Source organism: Glycine soja, chromosome 6 (assembly GCF_004193775.1).
Source record: "Glycine soja cultivar W05 chromosome 6, ASM419377v2, whole genome shotgun sequence".
In the NCBI taxonomy this organism is placed as follows: domain Eukaryota; kingdom Viridiplantae; phylum Streptophyta; class Magnoliopsida; order Fabales; family Fabaceae; genus Glycine; species Glycine soja.
Genome location: NC_041007.1, coordinates 5,437,959 through 5,457,289, shown reverse-complemented (window position 1 = coordinate 5,457,289; position 19,331 = coordinate 5,437,959). Strand labels below are relative to the sequence as shown.

At 34.4% G+C, this 19,331-nt stretch overlaps 2 protein-coding genes across 14 annotated transcripts; one reads left to right on the top strand and one right to left on the bottom strand.

The window, feature by feature from the left end:
• Positions 1 to 402: 402 nt before the first annotated feature.
• On the bottom strand, positions 403 to 5,467 carry LOC114415002. Of its 7 annotated transcripts, none has more exons than XM_028379496.1 (6): positions 5,268 to 5,467; positions 4,198 to 4,628; positions 3,329 to 3,954; positions 2,663 to 2,716; positions 2,282 to 2,420; positions 403 to 1,003 (listed from the first exon to the last, which is right to left on the bottom strand). In XM_028379496.1, the coding sequence occupies exons 2-6, from the start codon at positions 4,594 to 4,596 to the stop codon at positions 956 to 958; spliced, it is 1,266 nt and encodes a 421-aa protein (XP_028235297.1). In that variant the 5' UTR covers positions 4,597 to 4,628; positions 5,268 to 5,467; the 3' UTR covers positions 403 to 955. The 7 variants fall into 7 exon arrangements, with proteins under 7 accessions (XP_028235297.1, XP_028235298.1, XP_028235296.1 ...); XM_028379497.1 differs by having other exon boundaries at positions 403 to 711; positions 5,268 to 5,466; XM_028379495.1 differs by lacking the exon at positions 403 to 1,003 and adding an exon at positions 1,010 to 1,587.
• A 5,555-nt stretch (positions 5,468 to 11,022) lies between these two features.
• Positions 11,023 to 17,578, top strand: LOC114415000 (peptidyl-prolyl cis-trans isomerase CYP95-like). Of its 7 annotated transcripts, XM_028379489.1 has the most exons (15): positions 11,089 to 11,263; positions 11,934 to 12,058; positions 12,142 to 12,196; positions 12,422 to 12,510; positions 12,801 to 12,825; positions 12,961 to 12,993; positions 13,483 to 13,521; positions 13,634 to 13,751; positions 13,877 to 14,004; positions 14,227 to 14,536; positions 15,003 to 15,115; positions 15,283 to 15,490; positions 15,580 to 16,530; positions 16,628 to 16,699; positions 16,888 to 17,578. In XM_028379489.1, exons 2-15 carry the CDS (start codon positions 11,981 to 11,983, stop codon positions 17,213 to 17,215), a joined length of 2,547 nt encoding a protein of 848 aa, XP_028235290.1. In that variant the 5' UTR covers positions 11,089 to 11,263; positions 11,934 to 11,980; the 3' UTR covers positions 17,216 to 17,578. The 7 variants fall into 7 exon arrangements, with proteins under 7 accessions (XP_028235285.1, XP_028235286.1, XP_028235290.1 ...); XM_028379484.1 differs by lacking the exon at positions 12,961 to 12,993 and having other exon boundaries at positions 11,023 to 11,129; XM_028379483.1 differs by lacking the exon at positions 12,961 to 12,993.
• The last annotated feature ends 1,753 nt before the right edge of the window (positions 17,579 to 19,331 follow it).

The window sequence follows — 19,331 nt, the reverse complement described above, 5'->3', positions numbered from 1 at the left end:
AGCTGCAAAAATTACGAACACATGATGAGTCACATGTCCAGTGCATTTGTCTTCGTCAATCATAGAAGAAGAGATGTTAATGGTCGATGTCAAAAAGTACAAAGATGCGTAGCTTCACAAACTGCGTATCCGTACACCCTTAAATAACTATTTTGATAAATCCCTCGAGATAGAACTCGAAATTTAATCCAAAGAAAGGAATCGGGCAATATCTTCCCTTCCGAGATTATATTCATTTTGTTGCCGATTTTAATTCACTTTAACTAGTTTGTTGTTACTTGGGAACCAGCTTCCATTTTTACGCCAATCCCTAAACTGCGTAATTATTGTTTATTAACGCATTAATTAAAACCACTTTTACGCCAATACAAAACTACCAGATTCGTGTATACAGACGTTAGATGGTTCTAAAAATCCCAAGTGAACCCCAATTATGTATACATTGAAAAACAAATAGCATCCTGGTTCAAAATTGTTTGTTAAGACTTTAGATGAAGAGCTGGTTTAGCAAGAGATATTACAAACTCAACTTACTAGGCAGAAATTGGAAAATGTAAAAAATAATAATAAAATCAAAACCAGTATCACACATGCTTGGCAGCTATCTGACATACAAAGTCTGCACCAGATATAGAGGGGTCAAGGTCAATCTTGCGCTGGACTTCTTAATTAAATGATTAAGGCAACTATCAGCATAGGACAAGTTCATTACTGAAAACAAAGGATAGAGAGTACGTTATGATTGATCCAACAGCACATTAATTTAAACATCGTATATGGACTAAATTTGATTATTTGCAACGTAAACAGGATCAGAACAAATACGGAAAACATATCAGATTTTACAGACGCATATTTATATAAACAAGCAAAAATATACATCAGAGTTTCGCATCATCTCTCCATACTTAATTTCCACAAGCCTTTTGATATGCGAGTCAAATGATTAATCAGCTCAACAATAATCGCAATATAATGAGACCCATTGTATCCATAGCCAAAACTACACACAACCAAAATGGCCTAAATGAATTTAACAATAAAAAAAAACATCGGGTTAAAAAAGAGGGAACTATGTTTTTTAATAGCCATGATATGTATTCACCCATATAACATTTCAAAATAGACTGTTAAGAATCACAATGATAATAAAAATGAGGGAACTATGTTTTCTAATAGCCATGATATGTATTCACCCATATAACCTTTCAAAATAGACTGTTAAGAATCACAATGATAATAAGGTTGCAAGGTTTACACAATGCCATCTACGGATCACATTACCAATCAATAGACATTCATGTAAACCCTACAAAGTACAAACTTAATAATTGGAGACAAAATCAATAAGATTTAAAAACATAAATTTAGCCTCAATGACAACAGATAAAAATGATGCTCCATGCCACAAAGCAATCAATGGAAGTTGACTTCTCTTGATATAAAAATAAATAAATAAAAGTACACTATCGTGCCATGTAAGAACTGAAATAGAGATAATAATGGTCATTTGTGAGTATGTTTGATAATAGAGTGGATACGGAGAGATGTTAGACATTTTGAACTTGTGACAAGACACCTGCAATCCTGCATGCACAGAAACAGCTCAGGCAAGAAAAGAGGAACGGAGCTGATTGAGTAACATGGGTGCATGCTTATTGCCATGTTTCTTTATAAATTCTTAGATACAGTAAAAGTTTTAGCACAAAATTTATTCTCATGAAGTAATTTCCACCCAAGAACTGCAAGCATGTCAGAAGAGCAGATTCCAAAAGAAAGTGGGCCCTTTAACAATGGAGACCAACAAACGAAGAAGCAATGTTGATAAGCTAATTTAAATTCTAAAGATCCGAGCTAACATGGTGATGAATAACTAGAGGCACCAAGTGACCAGTTGAAAAAACGTTATAACACAAGGCAGAGCAGATAATGGGATGATCTGTATAACAAAAATTATGTACATTCAAAATAAGTAATTTGTAGGGCACATTTGCTGTATATTTAAGGCATAATTAACAAGTCAATGGCTGTAGGACAACAAAGTGCAAAACAGTGGTGTTCTTTCTTAAGGCAGAACAGAGGAGCGCATGGAGCTGTGAAAACAGAAGATTGTGAAATGGGAATTGCACAACACATCACGCACACAAGAACAAGGCAGGGCAGCTGGCAGGCAGTGATGGACTGGAATTGAAGAGTAGAGAGAACGTCACACAAATTGAGCAAAAGACCTTAAAACAACTAGGTAAATGATGCAAAAATGGAGGCAATTCAAGATTTTTACCAGTCTGGAGTAACAGCCGCAAAGCACTATTGCAGCTGCAATTTGCTGCCATGTCAACACACCACACATCTGCTTATGCATCATGGGGAGGCCATGTGACAGAAATCCAGTGTGATTAACTACCCTGATATAACACATACTGAAACATCCTAGCATCACTTATTTTTTCAATTGACAGGATAACATATATATGAATTAAACCATTATCTGTATTGTACTATAGGAAGATCTTCCATAAGAGGATTACGTCCACAGCTTATAAGAAAGTTCATATTCTGCCATGAATGACAGTGAGAAAACAGTGGTAAAAAATTTCTTATCTCTGAAAGAAAATTATTGGTAGACATCACCAATTAATTTACAGAGAGAAAAGAAGCAAACCTAGCATCATACTTAGCCATTGGAAGCAAGGCATGCAAGCCTCCTACACTGGCCCTGGAAAATGTAGTTGATTTGTCAATGATAATCAAATGGTGGAAAAGCTGGTGCCATAAAATAGATTTTAGATCGATCTAAGTAGTATAATCAAGCTGTCCAAGTAAATCCATGAAGTTATTAATCATATATGGCAATTAAATATACACAAGCATAAGGTAGTTAAAGAAACAATTAGAAAAATCTCATATCCACAAATCATTGCAGGTGTAAATGCTAAGAAATTGTAACATTGAAAAGGACAATTAGGACATCAATAAATAGAGAGATAGAGAGAGAGTAGGGCAAATAAATAGAGCGTCATAACTGGATATATTCATAATGAGTATAGCAACATAATTTTCCCAATATAGAAATATTAAGAAAAAAGAATTATTCAAAACTATGTACTCTTGTTCAGAACCCAATAAGGCTGTACAAATGACGAATTCACATGTAAACATTTAAAAATTCAGACCAGATGAAACTAAGTTCTTTATCTCCATCAAATGTTCATCATTTGAAATATGGAGTGAAATACGAAGGTTAGTCAATAATTCTTCTTGTTCCCAACTTAAAGGACCTGAAGCATACAAAACTTCTATGGTACTGTGATAGGCATGCAACTCTAACCTATGAATTCTTTCTGCTACAACCTCTTCGAAAGAAGTGGAGCATCCTTCATTCACAGGTTCAACATCTAGAGATTCTGCATCACTGCAAAGGGAATCTTCATCCTGGCAAGAACCTGCTAAAGTATCACTGGAAAATTTATTTGAGTTACTACTTATCACACTACAACTGCCAACCGAACTCTGATCACTACAAGAATAATCAGGTTCTTCAATTCTCTCAAGAAAGTGTGTTGAAACATTACAAGGATTCTCCTTTCCTGTTTCATAATATTGGTTGGCACCATTAGTATAGGAAGTATGCATGCATTTTTCACCCATAATATTTTGTGGGTAAGCAACAGCATCTACCTTTTGCAGCAAGGGGGCTGTGGCTACAGCTTTGAACCTTTCACACCCACCCATATTCTCAACATCCCTTAATTTTCTGGGATAAGCCTCAATAACAGAGGAGTCATAAGGGGACATTCTCTTCAATGTTGAAGATGAAGCCAGACGAGATTCCTGAAGACCACTGGCATCTAATCCTGGAGAAAAAATATTTCTGCACTGATTTTCAGGTTGATCCTTGTAACTGTTTGAAATCAAATACCGGCTAGACATCACATCTCCAGACATTCCTGATCCCTGGAACAAGCATGAACACATGTAAGGACAGGGCATGGCAACAAATTTCAGTGTAATCATGAAAAATAAGAAGTATCTCAATTCTCAAGCAATATCAATACTAACTTAAAAGGTAAAAATATTCAAATTGACCATATTCTCCACCACTAAGCAAATATCTAAAACTTTGAGAATACTGGCTAAAATAAAAAATGAAACCAGAAGTGAAGTTGTACTATTTATATTGAGCAAATAGAAATTCACCTTTGACATGACAACCCATTGTCCATTTTGCCAAGATTGGCGTGCCCTCATGTTTACTTTGAGGACATTAAACTCCTTGCAAGATACCCACAACCTAACCAAGTAGAAATCTCCACCAATGACTTTCAAAACAGTGGCTGCTCTCCAAGAACCGGCAATGTAAACCTCCACATGATCATTTGCTGCCCAACTCTCAATACCTTTAATAAGAGGGGGGCATGGTCTGATGGCCTTCCTTGAAACTCTCTCTATGCTGGCCTCGCTTGTTGTGCTAGAACAGTCATACTGGACACTGTAGGTGTGTCCATCACCAGAAATTATACGAGCACAACACCATTCCACACTAAGTCCATCAGCATTGCCACGGATCTCCACCTTATTTCCCTTTCTCAATCTCATGGTGATGACACTACTTCAATTCAGACACGAACCTGTGACATTTCATAAATAAATGTTATTAAAACAGAAGAAAATCTGCTGATATTAGATACCCTTAAGAGATTATTTTCGTGTTCCACTCTAAGAAAATATTGAACATTTGTCAACTATGAAAAAACAATCACTGACAAGGTTTCAAAAAAATTTCAGCAACGGACAAATAACCGCATCGCCACCGCAATTGCGGCCCATGATTGCAGCTGTATCGCGATCACAACTGTCTACAATTTCCCACAATATCAATAAAAACGACAATACCGCAACCTCAATTTAAAACAATGACCTCAATAATTATTGATCAGTCTAGGTGCGTTAATCGAATAAATTGGAAGAAAAAAAAAGCCTATTGCTAGTCGAGACAATAATTTTTCCTCCGATAAATTTTCCAATGGAAAACCCACAAATTCCAAATGAAAATTGGCTACGCGATAAATTGAAAAGTGATCATAAATTTAAAATAGCTACAAAACACAAAAGCATATGCAACATAAAATAAACAAAGGGGCCTGAAAAGAGGTAACAAGATCAAAATTCACGCAGGCAGATATCACAAATCGAAGCAGCAGCGTCGAAATTGAAAAAGATGACATGAACCGAAATAACTCATAAAAGTGAAGAAGATGAATACTGACCTTTGTCGACGATTCACGATCGCTTACAATCTTTGAACTAATCGCTGCGACTGCGAGCACCTTTGATTTTTTCCAAAGGGAGAGAGTATCGAAATAACGAGGAAATTAGGGTTTCTGAGAATCAAATGAGATGTCAAAAATGGCACAAATGTGCAATTTATGGGCGCAGTGGAGATAAAAATAGGTTGAAAGAAATATGACGGTGGAATACGGTAGATGGGCCTAACGGGATTGAATCAATTTGTCATGGGCCATTTGTAGGCTTGGTAGGAAAAGATTTGTATTTTTAAAGGAAAAGTATTTTTAATCTATTTTTTACTATATAAGATATATTTACTATGTAAGAAAAAAAATAAAGTTTATGTTTACTATATTTTCTAAAGAAAAACTAATTTTAATCTATTTACTATATAAGAAAAAGAAAGTTTATGTTCACTTTATTTTCTAAAAAAAAGTAATTTGAAAATATTTACTATGTAAGATCTATTTAGAAAAAAAAAAATACTATATAAGATAAAGAATGTTGATGTTCTTGTCAAAAAGAATAAAGAAAGTTTATGTTCTTGTCAAAAAGAATAAAGAAAGATTATGTTGACTATCTTTTATAAAGAAAAAATAATTTTAATCTATTTACTATTTACTATATAAGAAAAGGAAAGATTATGTTGACTATATTTTCTATTTAGCCAGAAAAAAATCTAAAGAAAAAGAAATTTGAAACTATTTATTATATAAGATCTATCTAGAAGAAGGAAAAAAATACTATATAAGAAAAAAAATTAATATGTTGACTGTACTTTCTAAAGAAAAAATAATTTTAAAATATTTATTGTATAAGATCTATTTAGAAAGGAAAGTTTATGTCAATATTATGGAACAATTTTTCCCGATCAATTTTTGACTACTTTGGTCATTTCATCTCATATTGTTAATCATTTGATTGTCATTTTTTTTTGCATGTTTTATATTTTGTATTTGTCATTTTTAGTGTGTTTTATATTTAACTTTGATATTGTTTTGCTTAAAGAATGAGTTATGGCTTCATAATATACACAATTAATTCTAAAATGTAAGTAAAGCTAATAAAAAAATATTTAAAGCATGAATTTTAAAATGAAGACTAATGATGGTGAACCACTACATCAAGTGGTTTATGGTGAATCATAATTTTGTACATTTAGATTATATTCTATGGAGTGTGTTTAACTAAGTTGGTTGAATAGAGTGCGTGAATTATTAAAATCTCCTAGCAATCTTGGATTTTCACTTGTTAAAAAAATTCATGGAGCATCATTTTATTTTAGACTATCCACACTAAATTATTCTTCATTTGTCTGTCTTTCCCAGGCCAAGCAATCCTCGCCACCAACCACCATGCATTACTGTCGAAGGCGATTTCAAGTGGTGGCAACATTTCATTTCACTAACATTGTCGGGATTTCAGAATTATCTAATAAATTGAAAACAAAACAGTTGTTCACAAATCATGATGATTGCATCGAGGACCTTTTCAAATAGCTCTTTAGAGATCATGCCTTTAAATTCATTGAACCTCATATCCAAGAACTTGAGTTGTGACAAATGCAGCACCACATCAGGGAACTTTCTAGTGAAACAATTATTGAGATCTAACTCAGATACGAGATTGAGGCGTCCAAACTTGTGTGCATTGTTATCATACCTAGTTTGGACTGGTCAGGTCGTCCTATTAACTTGCAAATCAATCACTTAACTAGTTTGAGCCACTAAATAGATTGACCATGCAACATACCCTAATTAACTTGACAAAATTAGAGGTTGAATTAGTAACCCAACGATCAAATTTGACTCAGTGGATCATGCACTTTATTTTTTATTTATTTTTTGCAATACAACAACAACACTCATATAAGAAAAAACAATTTATACATCGTACTTATGTTTATTTATAGTTTTGTTTATTTATTTTATCAAATATAACCATATATTGGGATTTGACATGATAAAGTTTTTGTCACTTTCAATTGAGTTTATTTCTCTTGTCTTGTATTGTTATCTATGAGTGAAATCTATATTTATCTCATCTCACCCAATAGACTTTCTAGGTTGAAAAGTGATTATTCTTTATCAAAGTAATGATAAGATGAATGAAAATTTTGTATTCTTAAATAAAATAGGTTTTGCAAAAGTTTGTTGACTTCATTGAATTTGCTTATATGAACTTGAAAAAAACATTTGGGTAATCCATGTCTAGGGATAGAATGGTATTATTTAGCCTTATTTATGCATTTTTATTCTCAAAGCAAATTATTTGATGTAGCTCTTAAGGAATTAGGAGTGAAATTAGGTAATTTAGACTCTTTCGCATGAAAGATCATAGTTAGGGTAAGTTAGTGGATGAAGGTAATAATCGAAATAATGTTAAATAGTGAAAAATCTTTAATGTTGCATCAAAAGTAGTTTCGATAGGCTGAATCTCAACACGCTTTGTAATTCTACTTCAACCGACAACTCATTCTCTGCGTGTTTGTATTCTGTCTATTTAATGTGCTCTGCTTAATTATCTTCATTTATGTTGAATTTTATATTCCATGTCATTATTTGACCAATATCGAATTTAGTTCATTGATTGCTTAAAATTAGACATATACAAACTCTAAGTACAATCAAAGTTTTTGTGGACTCGACACTCGGTCTTACCATTTTAAAATACTACTTGGACGAATTGGTGCACTTGCCAATGAGTTAACAACATTGCTGTTGTCGGAGGACATATTAATAGCAGTTGATGCAACTCTAGCAAGATTCCCTGTTTGGAGGAGCTAGGCATAATTCAAGAAGAAATGAAAAAGAACAAAAAGTAGAACAAAAAAAGAAAAAAAGAACAAATTTCATCAACCACTTTAAACCAATTTTTCTCACTTATTTCACCCGTAACCCAATCTGATCGGGTATTCACCATTTTTACTTGTCTTGGATAACTCGGTTTCAGTTGACCATGGGTTTGATACTCACTCCTATATGTTATGGTTCTTTTGCGGTAATAGAAAAAAAAAATAACAATTCAAAACCCTACACAAGAACCCTTCAAGACATTTTACAACAAGTATTTTGGAATCTACAACTAAGATCAACAATTGAAATCATTCAAATTAAAACAACAAGAAAGATTTGAAATGAAAATTAGGATGAAAAGAAGAAATATACAAAACCCCTAAAAGCACAAGGGAGTTCATTGACAACTATTTAGTAACTATTCACTTGTTGTTGATGTGAATGAGCCTGAGGTCACTAAGAATAATCTAGTGTGGATAATCTAAAATAAAATTATGCCAATATATTATATCAAAGGCCAAAGATTGTGGTTCACCATGAACAAAGTGAAGAATAATCTAGTGCGGAGAATCTAAAATATTATTTTGACATGTATGATATATTTGTTTTAGTTTATAATAACTATCTCAAAAATAATATTTATGGTCAATTTTAATTAGCTGTAATATATATATTATATTAATAGTGCATAAAAAATCTCAAATATTATTTTGTTATAATATTTTGTAAACTATTATGAATATCATGCTATTTTTTATGAACATTGTTATTATCACAAAAAGATACTTGTATTAATCTTTATACTTGATAGTAGTTTTAATCCCCAACTTATACCTATTAGGTACTTATATATCCATATCCGTATTTATTATCTGTGTTTTACTTATATATAAAATTAATAAATCAATAAAAATATTAGTTAAAATTTATTCTTAAAATATTAAAGCATATAACATTAAAAGTAATCAAATATAAGTTATAAACATCATAAACCTAGTCTTCTATTACAATCCTTCTTAAATTTATTTTTCTAATCATCAAAACATAAAGGAATTTTGCACTTTCTTAAAAAAAGAGAATGTTACACAATGTACATACATTCATCAAATATTCCACTGCATATTTTTTTTACAGAATTAAGCAGTCATTTTGCTTCCACCAATATTTTTTTTTGGTGAACAAAAGGGCTCGAGCCCAAAAAAACCAAAGCTAGAAACCTCTTGGGAAACTAGTTGCAACACAGTTAGCACCTACGTGAACAGAAATAAAGGATGGCATCCTAGTCATTGACTCTAGGGACAGATCATGCTTGAACAAGGCATCGGCTACATGATTAGCCAGCCTCCCTTATTAAATTCACTCGTTAAATTATTAGTTAAATCAATGAATAGCTATTTCAATTAGATATATACATATTCACACATTAATAAAAACCATAACATTTTTAACACGTTCATACACTATTCGGCACCAAGGTGGTGGGACATGGCTCTGGCTTAGCAAGGTTGGGTTGGTGGTTGCACCATGTTGGTTCCTCAAAGTTAAGAATCAAACCAAATAAAGCATAAAATTAAAAATGATATAAAATTTGATTGTCATCAATTTGGTTTGATTTTTTTCTTTCCAAAATCACCTGACTTGGTTTATTTTTATTTGTGATTTGACACAGGAAAAGTAATCCAAGCTAAATCAAACCGCATCAATATTCCTAAATAAGTTTTCATAATTGGAAGTAAGTATTATCAATTTTATTTTATTGTTATTTTTAAGTTTAATTATTGAAACTTGAAAACAAGTATTATGCACTATTTTTTACTTTTAAGTTGAATGATTATTATTTAAGCATTATATAACTTGAAAGTAATTATTGTTTTATTTTACGTTTAATTGTTGAAATTTTGGTTGTTTATTTATATCGTTGATTATTCAACTAATTATTATTCAACTTATATCTAATTAATAAAAAATTTGATTAAATTACTCATTTGGTTGTTATAATTTCATGATTCTTATCTTTTTAGTCCTTATAGTTTGGAAGTGGTTTTTTTTAGTCCATATAGTTTATATTTTAATTTTCTTTTAGTCCATCTAGTTTAAAAGTGTTTTTTTTAATCTTTATAGTTTGTATTTTAATTCTCTTTTAATCCCTAGTTTGAAAGTGATATTTTTAGTCCCTATAATTTGTATTTTAATTACTTTTTAATCCTTACTATAAAATAATATATAAAAATAATTAGCTACAAATTAGTTATAAATTATCAATTATTTTTTATTGTAAATTATCTTACGATAAATTAATTACGAATTATTTGCTAATATTTTTGTAGTTAATTGTAATTGATAATATTACTCATATTTTGATGGTAAAGACTAAAATAAAATTAAAATATAAATTACAGGGACTAAAAAAAATTACTTTCAAACTATAGAGACTAAAAAAAAATTAAAATACAAATGATAAGGACTAAAAAATTCACTTTCAAAATTATAGAGACCAAAAGAAAATTAAAATGTAAACTATAAGGACTGAAAAAACCACTTTCGAAACAGAAAGTAAGAATAGTGAAATTATAGGAAGAAAATGAGTAATTTAACCAAAAAAAAATTAAACATTTCTTTTAATACTAGTAGAATTTTCAAATTATAAAAGTTGAATCAAACCAAACCAAAAAATTAATTTAATTTAATTTAAATTTCATAAATAATTTAAACTGAATCATAACACAGAGCATGCTTAATTTCCTTATTTGGTTGGAACTGATTTTAAGTCAAAATTGTATCAAATGATACCAAGAACACCTCTAGGTTTGAGTAGACTTTGCCATCCTTAAGAGAAGGATAAATTCGTCCATTGAACATTTGTTCTTTGCTGAATCATAACTTATTTGGCCAGCGCGTTCAAGAGAGCAGGGATATTCCGGTAACTTCACGCTCCAATGGAAGCAGCTAGGCTCGGCTCTTTTACAAGCCACGCCTTGGTATATAAGCCAGCCCATGAGCTCCTCTTTCACCATCTCGAATGAATCCTTTTCGTGGTTATCGACTCGGGTAAGAACCTAGGGTTCTTATTCTCCTGTTTTGCTCACTCCTTGCAAATCTCGCGTTACGCATGCGTTTCTTCTTCGCTTTGTTTATTCAATTGGAGCTTAGTACTGATCTATCGAAAACTCAAGTCCTCTGAGGTTTTTCCTGGAATCTAGCTAGGGTTTAGTTTTTGCTGCTTAATTTGATGCTCTTTGCTGTATCTGTGCCGTTTGATCTGTCTTCCCTGGCTCTTGTTAAACGCTTGCTTTTCTATTCGTTAATTGGTTCGATTTAGTGTTTAATGTTCTTTTGCCGATCTGGATTTCTCAACCCAACCAAGGTTTTAGTGGAATTTGTTGCGGTTTATCTTCGCGATTTCATCATTAACAGTTGGTGATTGCTGCGATATGTTTGGATTGGATTTAATGTGTGAGATTGATACGAACCGAACCGGTTTTTGTTTTCAAAGCTCTTTTTTGCTACGACTCTGCTGGCTTGACTGGAACACTGTTTGTTTGTGTACTTGTAATGGGAGAAAATTAAGGTGTACATTAGTATAGTGATGATGCCGCAGCGCAATTCTTAATTTGCTACTACGTTTTTTGTGTGTGTGGATGGATACCGATAACTTCACGTTATCATTGTTCGATAGGGTCCCCATTTTCCTGTCTGAAAATTTGACGTGAAATGATGTAGATTTTGGAAAATTTATTTTGACAAGCTCAAAACTTTAATTCTGTGTTCTTAACTTTAGTTCCCTGTTGATGCATTGTCACTTAAAATCAATGAATAACTGGGTGTTTGTTTAATAATGCTATGTTATTTCAGGTCTGTGGTTTTACTGTTCTAAATTTTGATAAATTAAGGCAAAGACGATGACTAAGAAGAAGAATCCCCTGGTGTTTATGGATGTGTCGATCGATGGGGATCCTGTTGAAAGGATGGTTTTTGAGGTAGTTTTTGTTCTTGTTCTGATGTGTACTATTTATGCTGCAACTTTTGCAATGTTCAATCTAATGAACGTTTCCCCTCACAGCTTTTCTATGATGTTGCTCCCAAGACTGCAGAAAACTTTCGTGCATTATGTACAGGTATTATAAATTTGATTTGCATGGGAAATTTCATCATTAACTTTTGTTTATTGGACATTTTCTACCATCACAGTTATTTAACAATCAAACTTGTACTTAGACATGCTTGTGTGCTTTTGGTTGAGAGTGGATCATTTGCTGAAGATTGTTTTTATCTGATCAATGAGCCACTAATTCCTTCCTTGTTGCATTTGTATCAAATTTTCATTTTCATTCCATGTTCAGGAGAAAAAGGCATCAGTCCAAATACTGGAAAATCACTGCACTACAAGGGTTCTTTCTTCCATCAGATCATAAAAGGTTCCATTGTGCAGGTAGGTTGTTCTATTTTTACTTGTATCGATTGCTATATGGTAGAGTTCTACTTCTATATAAAATGTCTTGTGGTTGAACGTGGCTGTGGTCCCCGTTACCCTTGTTTATGCTGTAGGATACACTGGGCTGATGGTCACGACTGCTTTTCTTGTGATATAGTTTTAAGGTTGTACTTACTAAGTTGTTCATCCGCTTAATTCTAATAAGCTTCATGAAGCCCAAGCCCATTTTCTATGTCTTATTATTGTAGTGTGATTATGTGTATTAATGGCTAGTTTTGCTTTTACAGGGTGGAGATTTTGTCAATCGAAATGGTATGTATTTTATTCATACATTGCATGTCATTGAGTTACCTTACCTATCCCTTTTTTGAAGGTTGCAATTTAATACTATTTATGTAGTCACTTTATGTTTTTATTATTTGATCATTCAGTTGTCCGGGTTGCCAGCCTTGTTCCATTTGCATGTTTCCTGTGACAATGGTAATTTCTTTTCTAAGTCAATTAGGAACATGATTAACAAAGTTCCTTTACATCAACACAGTTTGACCTTGTTATTGAGTGGGGTGTTAAAGCTATGAAAGATTTTTTATTTGTTAATTTTGGATTATTTTTTGGTATTATCACTGTTAATATCAATAATTTTGTGAATATGTTAATTCACTTTAGTCATTGGGTTGGAAGTATTGTAGGATACACTGGGCTTTCAACAATTAACCAGTGTGAATGATACCAAAATATCATGCATTCCTTATTTTGTTGGAGTTGAAAGTATTGTAGCTGATAAAATAATATACTGCCGAATATCAATCTCTGTTGGTATTTCCTAATTCCAAATTATTACTAGTAGTTTAGTCCAGGTTCATGTGCATTTTCTTTTCATAAATTTCCTCGATGTCTTGATTTCCCACCCTCTGGTATCATTCTTTAATTTCCTGTGATGATTGCATGATATTTTTCGATGTTTTGCAGGGACTGCTGGAGAAAGCATATATGGTTCAAAGTTCCCAGGTTAGAATGCCAAGTCACACTCTCAAGATCATATTTTGCATTATGAATTGTTTATAGTACTGTAGTGTTGTATTTTATAATTAATGTATTATGTATCTGTGATTTGTTTTAGATGAGTCACCTAGGCTAAAGCATGATGCTACTGGCCTTTTATCAATGGCAATTGCAGACCGTGACACACTCGGTTCCCATTTCATTATCACTTTGAAAGCTGATCATCATCTTGATAGGTTTGTGTGTCTGGTTAATTATTGGCAGCATTTTACTTCTTACATGGATGTTCTATTTTGATTTTTGATTGTGGGGGTTGGCAAGGTAAAATGCCTGACTGTACAGTTATGTGGCCATTTTGCAGGAAACATGTAGTCTTTGGGAAGCTTGTGCAAGGGCATAATGTATTGAAGAAAATTGAAGAATTCGGTGATGAAGAAGGGCATCCAACTGTAACTGTTAAAATCATTAATTGTGGTGAATATAGCGAGGGTGAGAATTACTTATTCCATTTGGAGAATACTTAGACTATATTCCTAATACGTATGGTGATGATTAAACCCCAATTTTTTTGCTGAGAGTTCAAGTCTGTAAATGCCCAGATCATAATGAATTGTGTTTATTTTTCCTCTTCAATTGAATGTGCATTGTTCTGGTCCTGTATTTCACTTTTAAATATATTTGATCTCTTGATTTGAATCCTTATACTTACAGATGGAAAGAAGGTAAATAAATCAAAAATGGGAAAGAATAAAAAATCTTCAAAAGACAGAAGGAAAAGGAGAAAATACTACTCATCTGAATCCGGGAGCTCTTCAGATTCTGATACAGAATCTTTGGAAACTGATAGTGATTCCGAGTCAGATATGTCCTCATCATCTTACATGAGTTCTTCTAGTGATGACAGGCGAAAGAAGAGAAAGAGATCTAAGAAAGATAAATATAGACGGGGAAAGAGAAAAGATAAACGTCGTGACAAGAGGCGAAGGAAAAAGGATAAGAGATCAAAGCGTAAATCAAAAAGGTATTGGACACTTAATACTTACTTACTATTTGATTAAACCTTGGGTTAAGATTTATGAATTTCAGATTTCAGTCATCTATCCTTGTTGCTTTCATGTTTGTGATGAACTTAAAATAGCCATTATTAGGTCAAGAAGGCTGGATTGTGTTTATTGTGTAATATTGTTGCATGTGAATGCACTATGAAAGAGGTAGATTATTTCTCATGTATATGAATGCTGAAGTTACTATATGCATTTAGCTGTTCTCATTTCTCTTGACATGGATTTGTGTGCTTTAACAATCTGTAGACTCTTTTCCTGGTTTCATTGTGAATTATTTTCTTTTTCTTGTCAGTAAGAATCATCTCATTATGTGGTATTCTCTTAAAAAATTAATATATTATTGTTGTGGAATTTTTCACGCATGGTCATATTTAATCTGCTCATTTTTTCATGGTCGTCCCTGAATCTGCTGCATGTTACTAGGGAATCGGGCAGTGACTCAGATAGTGAGAGTAACAGTGACAATAGCTCTGAAGGTGAAAATATTGGTGCTCAACATAAAGGGCTTAAGCGTAAAGATAATTCTCAGAAAAATGGTAATTTTTTTTGTTTCAAATAAATCTGTCTGTGACCTTTTTTTGTCTTCAATGAAACAAATTGAAATATTTTGCAAGAGTTTATCGTTTTTGTTTTTTGCTTGATTCTTTGGTAATGTGTACAACAATTTTTTGAAACTTCCTCCTTCCATACTTTGTGGTGGCAGCTGAAACAAAGTCTCCCTTGGTTGCGGAGAAAGATTTGCCTCCTGCGCATCATGAAAAGGAGGAAATGGGTATGCTAGAGAATGAGGAAAAATTGTCAAAGGAAAACGGAGAGCGACGTAACAATGGCATTGGAGGAGCTGACTATGGATCTGACAGAAGTGAAGAGAGGCAGCCTGACGTTATGGATGATCATTCAGGCAAAACTAGGTCTACTTTCCTCTTTAGTCACACCTCAGTTATTTCTTATGTTTACCATTTCTTCCAGATCTGGTATTTTATTGAAAGTTGATGAGCAGGAGTCGAAGCGTGAGTCCTAAGCGACCCATGAGTAAGAGTATGAGTATTAGTCCCAGGAGGAGTGCGAGCAAGAGCCCAAGTGTTACTCCAAAAAGGAGATTGAGCAAAAGTCCCAGTGTTAGAAGCCCTCCTCCATCACAGAGGAGTTTGAGCAGAAGTCCTGCCAGAAGCATCAGCAGGAGTCCGAGCAGAAGCATCAGTAGAAGCCCAGTAAGAGGCAGGAATGGGAGAAGTGTCAATAGAAGTCCAGTGAGAGGCAGGAATGGGAGAAGTGTCAGTAGAAGCCCAGTGAGAGGCAGGAATGGGAGAAGTGTCCGTAGAAGCCCAGTGAGAGGCAGGAATGGGAGAAGTGTCAGTAGAAGCCCAGTGAGAGGCAGGAATGGGAGAAATGTCAATAGAACCCCTGTGAGAGGCGGGAATGGGAAAAGTGTCAGTAGAAGCCCTGTGAGAACTCGTTCTCTTAAAAGTGTCAGTAGAAGCCCTGTGAGAACTCGTTCTCTTAGAAGTGTCAGCAAGAGCCCTGTGAGAGCTCGTTCTCAAAGCCACCGGAGCAGGAGTTCTCCTAGAGCACCATCAGGAAAAACTATCAGCAGAAGCCCTGTAAGAGTGTTGAGAAAGAGTATAAGCCGCAGTCCAGTTAGATCACCTGCAAGAAGTTTAAGCAGAAGCTCTGGCTGGGTTCCTTCAAAGAAAAGCATCAGCCGAAGCCCAGTCAGAGCACCTAGTAGAAGCATTCGCCGTAGTTATTCTAGAAGTCCTAGCCCTGTTCGTAGGACAAGGACACCTCGTGGGAGAAGTGTGTCAAGGAGCGTATCACCTGATGCTTCACCAAAGCGTATCAGAAGGGGAAGAGGTTTCAGTGAAAGATACTCTTATGCAAGAAGGTATAGAACCCCCTCCCGGTCTCCTGTGAGGTCATACCGCTACAATGGAAGAAATGACAGGGACAGGTAAATATCGTGTTTAGTTTATAGTATTTTTCGCACTAAAATGTTAGCTATTCAAGAATTGAATGTCAGAATAAGCATTTTAACATTTTGTCCTCAGATATTCTAGTTACAGAAGGTTTTCCCCTAGGCGTTTCAGGAGCCCACCACCGCGTGGAAGAACTCCTCCAAGGTTTTTTGTTTTTTTTCTTGCCTCATAATATTTGCTTTTTAAAGTTATATTACTGTATCTTATTTTATTTGTATCTTTTTTAATTCTTATCATGAATTTTTTCATTGGAGATTTTTAATGCCATTTTAGTTCTGTCATTGTGTTCAATAATGTTAGCGGCATGATTATATTTGAAAACCTGTATGTAGGTATCGAAGCAGGAGGAGCAGGACACCATCTGTTTCACGCAGTCCACGATATCGAGCTCGACGATATAGCCGAAGTAGGAGCCCAGTTCGTAGTAGGAGTCCAGTTCGCAGTCGTTCCCCAGTTGATCGATCCCGCCCCACTCGTGTGGAGAGGCGTGCATCTTCTTCTCGGAGCAGGAGTCCATCCAAATCCCGGTCTAGGTCTAGGTCCAGGTCATCCGTGGAATCTCCACCAAGAGCAAGTAGAGACAGCAGGTCCAGGTCATCGTCCAGAAGCCCAGATGGAAAGAAAGGCTTGGTCGCATATGGCGATGGTTCTCCATACTAATGTGAAAGGTGAAATATGTGGTGCTGAGGGCTTTGGGTCACACTGTAACCTTTAATGAGTTGCAGGCTTCAATTTTTGAACTTCAGCACCTGCATTGCTTGATGGAATTCGTGAATGACACTTGTTTTTCCCCTTTAGAGACAGCAATGGCATGTTGAAATATTCTAGTCCTAGAATAAGTTAGACAATAGGCGGTACTTGTGACATTAGGATGCAGCCTTAGCTGTGAAGTTGTTGCGGTATTTGTTGGAATGGAGACTCATGTTGTTGCTCCAGTTATGTCTTCGTTGGTTAGGACATGCGTTTGAGTTTATTGAGTTTAATTTATAAAATCAGGTTTAGCTTCGCTAGACCATTTTTATACCTCCCCTCCAAGAATCGAAAAGGAATTGTAAAACTGGGCTTTTTGTACGTTTCTTATGAACAACTCGTTTTTTAATTAAAAAAAACTGTAAAATTTATATATTTTTGTAATCTTTTTTAATATATAAATACTAAAACTTGTTTTAGTGCTATCTTTGAAATTAAAAAGTAGTATTTTTTGGAAAAACGTATCATGATTTTTTTTAGAAGATTTGAATTTTAAATTGTTTTTTTAAAGAAAAAGCGCAACGTCTATTTTTGAAGATTTAAGCTTAGGGGAATAACTAGAATATCTGAGGACAAAAAGTTATTTTGTTCCGAACAATGTCACGTAAGGAGTTATCGAGAAAAAAAATGTCACCTAAAGATCAACTTGGACTAGACATGAAGGAAACCAGTAATAATATCTTGTTGGCATCTCCTTTCCTTGTTTTCAAGGAAGAAATTCCTATTCGTAAGTGTAATGAGCTGGAAATAATGTTAAATGGAGCAAGTCCAGTTGCGTTCAGCTTTGAGGATAAGTTTAAACTGGCATTTAGGTCAAATTCACATCACGTGTGCATGCTCCAATTTTCGTTTGGAAAGTTCTGAACCATAATTTGGGCGAAAACCAGTCTCTTGTAGCGTATTCAAACTATGATTTTGGTACTCCGAACAGATTCTTAGCCACACTGTCACACTAAATTATTCTATGAAGTGGATAATTTCATTTTTGTTAGTTTTGATTCTCCCCGAGGCCCGAGGCCCGAGTTGAAATGGCCCATAATTATGTGTTAGCTCTTAGCAGGACCAACATGGACCATAGCACTTGCATTAGTTTACTTCTAAACCGTTCTCCCTAATCCCGTTCCCTGCCAATGAGAAGGGACAAAGATATAGATTAAATGTGTCAGAACACCCAAGCGCAGGACACAAACCTAAGAAAGAAGTGAAGCAATTCCCAATGCTAACAAAAGTTTGAAACTATCTATCTATATGTAATTTACATAACCAAAGATGTACAGTTTACGTTTAAGCTTTTTAAATACTTCAGTTCACAAGACCACAAGTTTGGTGTGGTTGAAAGCTAAAAAGCCTTAAATTCAATATTGACACTATAGATAAAAAAGCCTAAAGAATATGTTAGTATCATCAGTATCTCGTACTTTTTGACACCATTATTGAATGTCTTATCTCTGGTTCAATCAGAATCCATTGAAGTTCAGGAGAAAGTTCTTCAAACGTTGGCTTCGATCACCAAGGTCAGTGCCCAAAACAGAACCATGCTAGCTCAAACAGATAATGCCATCCCAACATTAGCCTCACTAACAAACTCTTCCTCTCCTATCATCCAAACACTTTCCTTGTTGACCCTTTTCAACCTATCCCTCAATCCTGATCTGAAGCAATCTCTTGCTGACATGGAAACCTCAACAAGTTCCCTTGAATCCTCCAAATTGGTCTCTTCATTGATTTGTAGCTTGGCCATGCATGACAAAAATAAGGCCAAATTTGGGGTGGCAGGCACAATTCAGTTGCTAGTGGAAACTGCATTTTGGCCGTGCGAGCTGGGGCAGTTTCAGTGCTACTCAGGGTTGCAAAGGGCACTGATAATGAGGACTTGGCTGGAACTTCTCTTGCTGTTCTTAGTCTCCTTGCGAGGTTTGAGGAAGGGTTGAATGGTTTGAAGAGGAAATGTTGAGTGTGATGAAAGGGAGGTCCTTGTTGAATAAGGAAGGTGCGGCTGATATTCTTATTCGCCTTTTGTATGTTG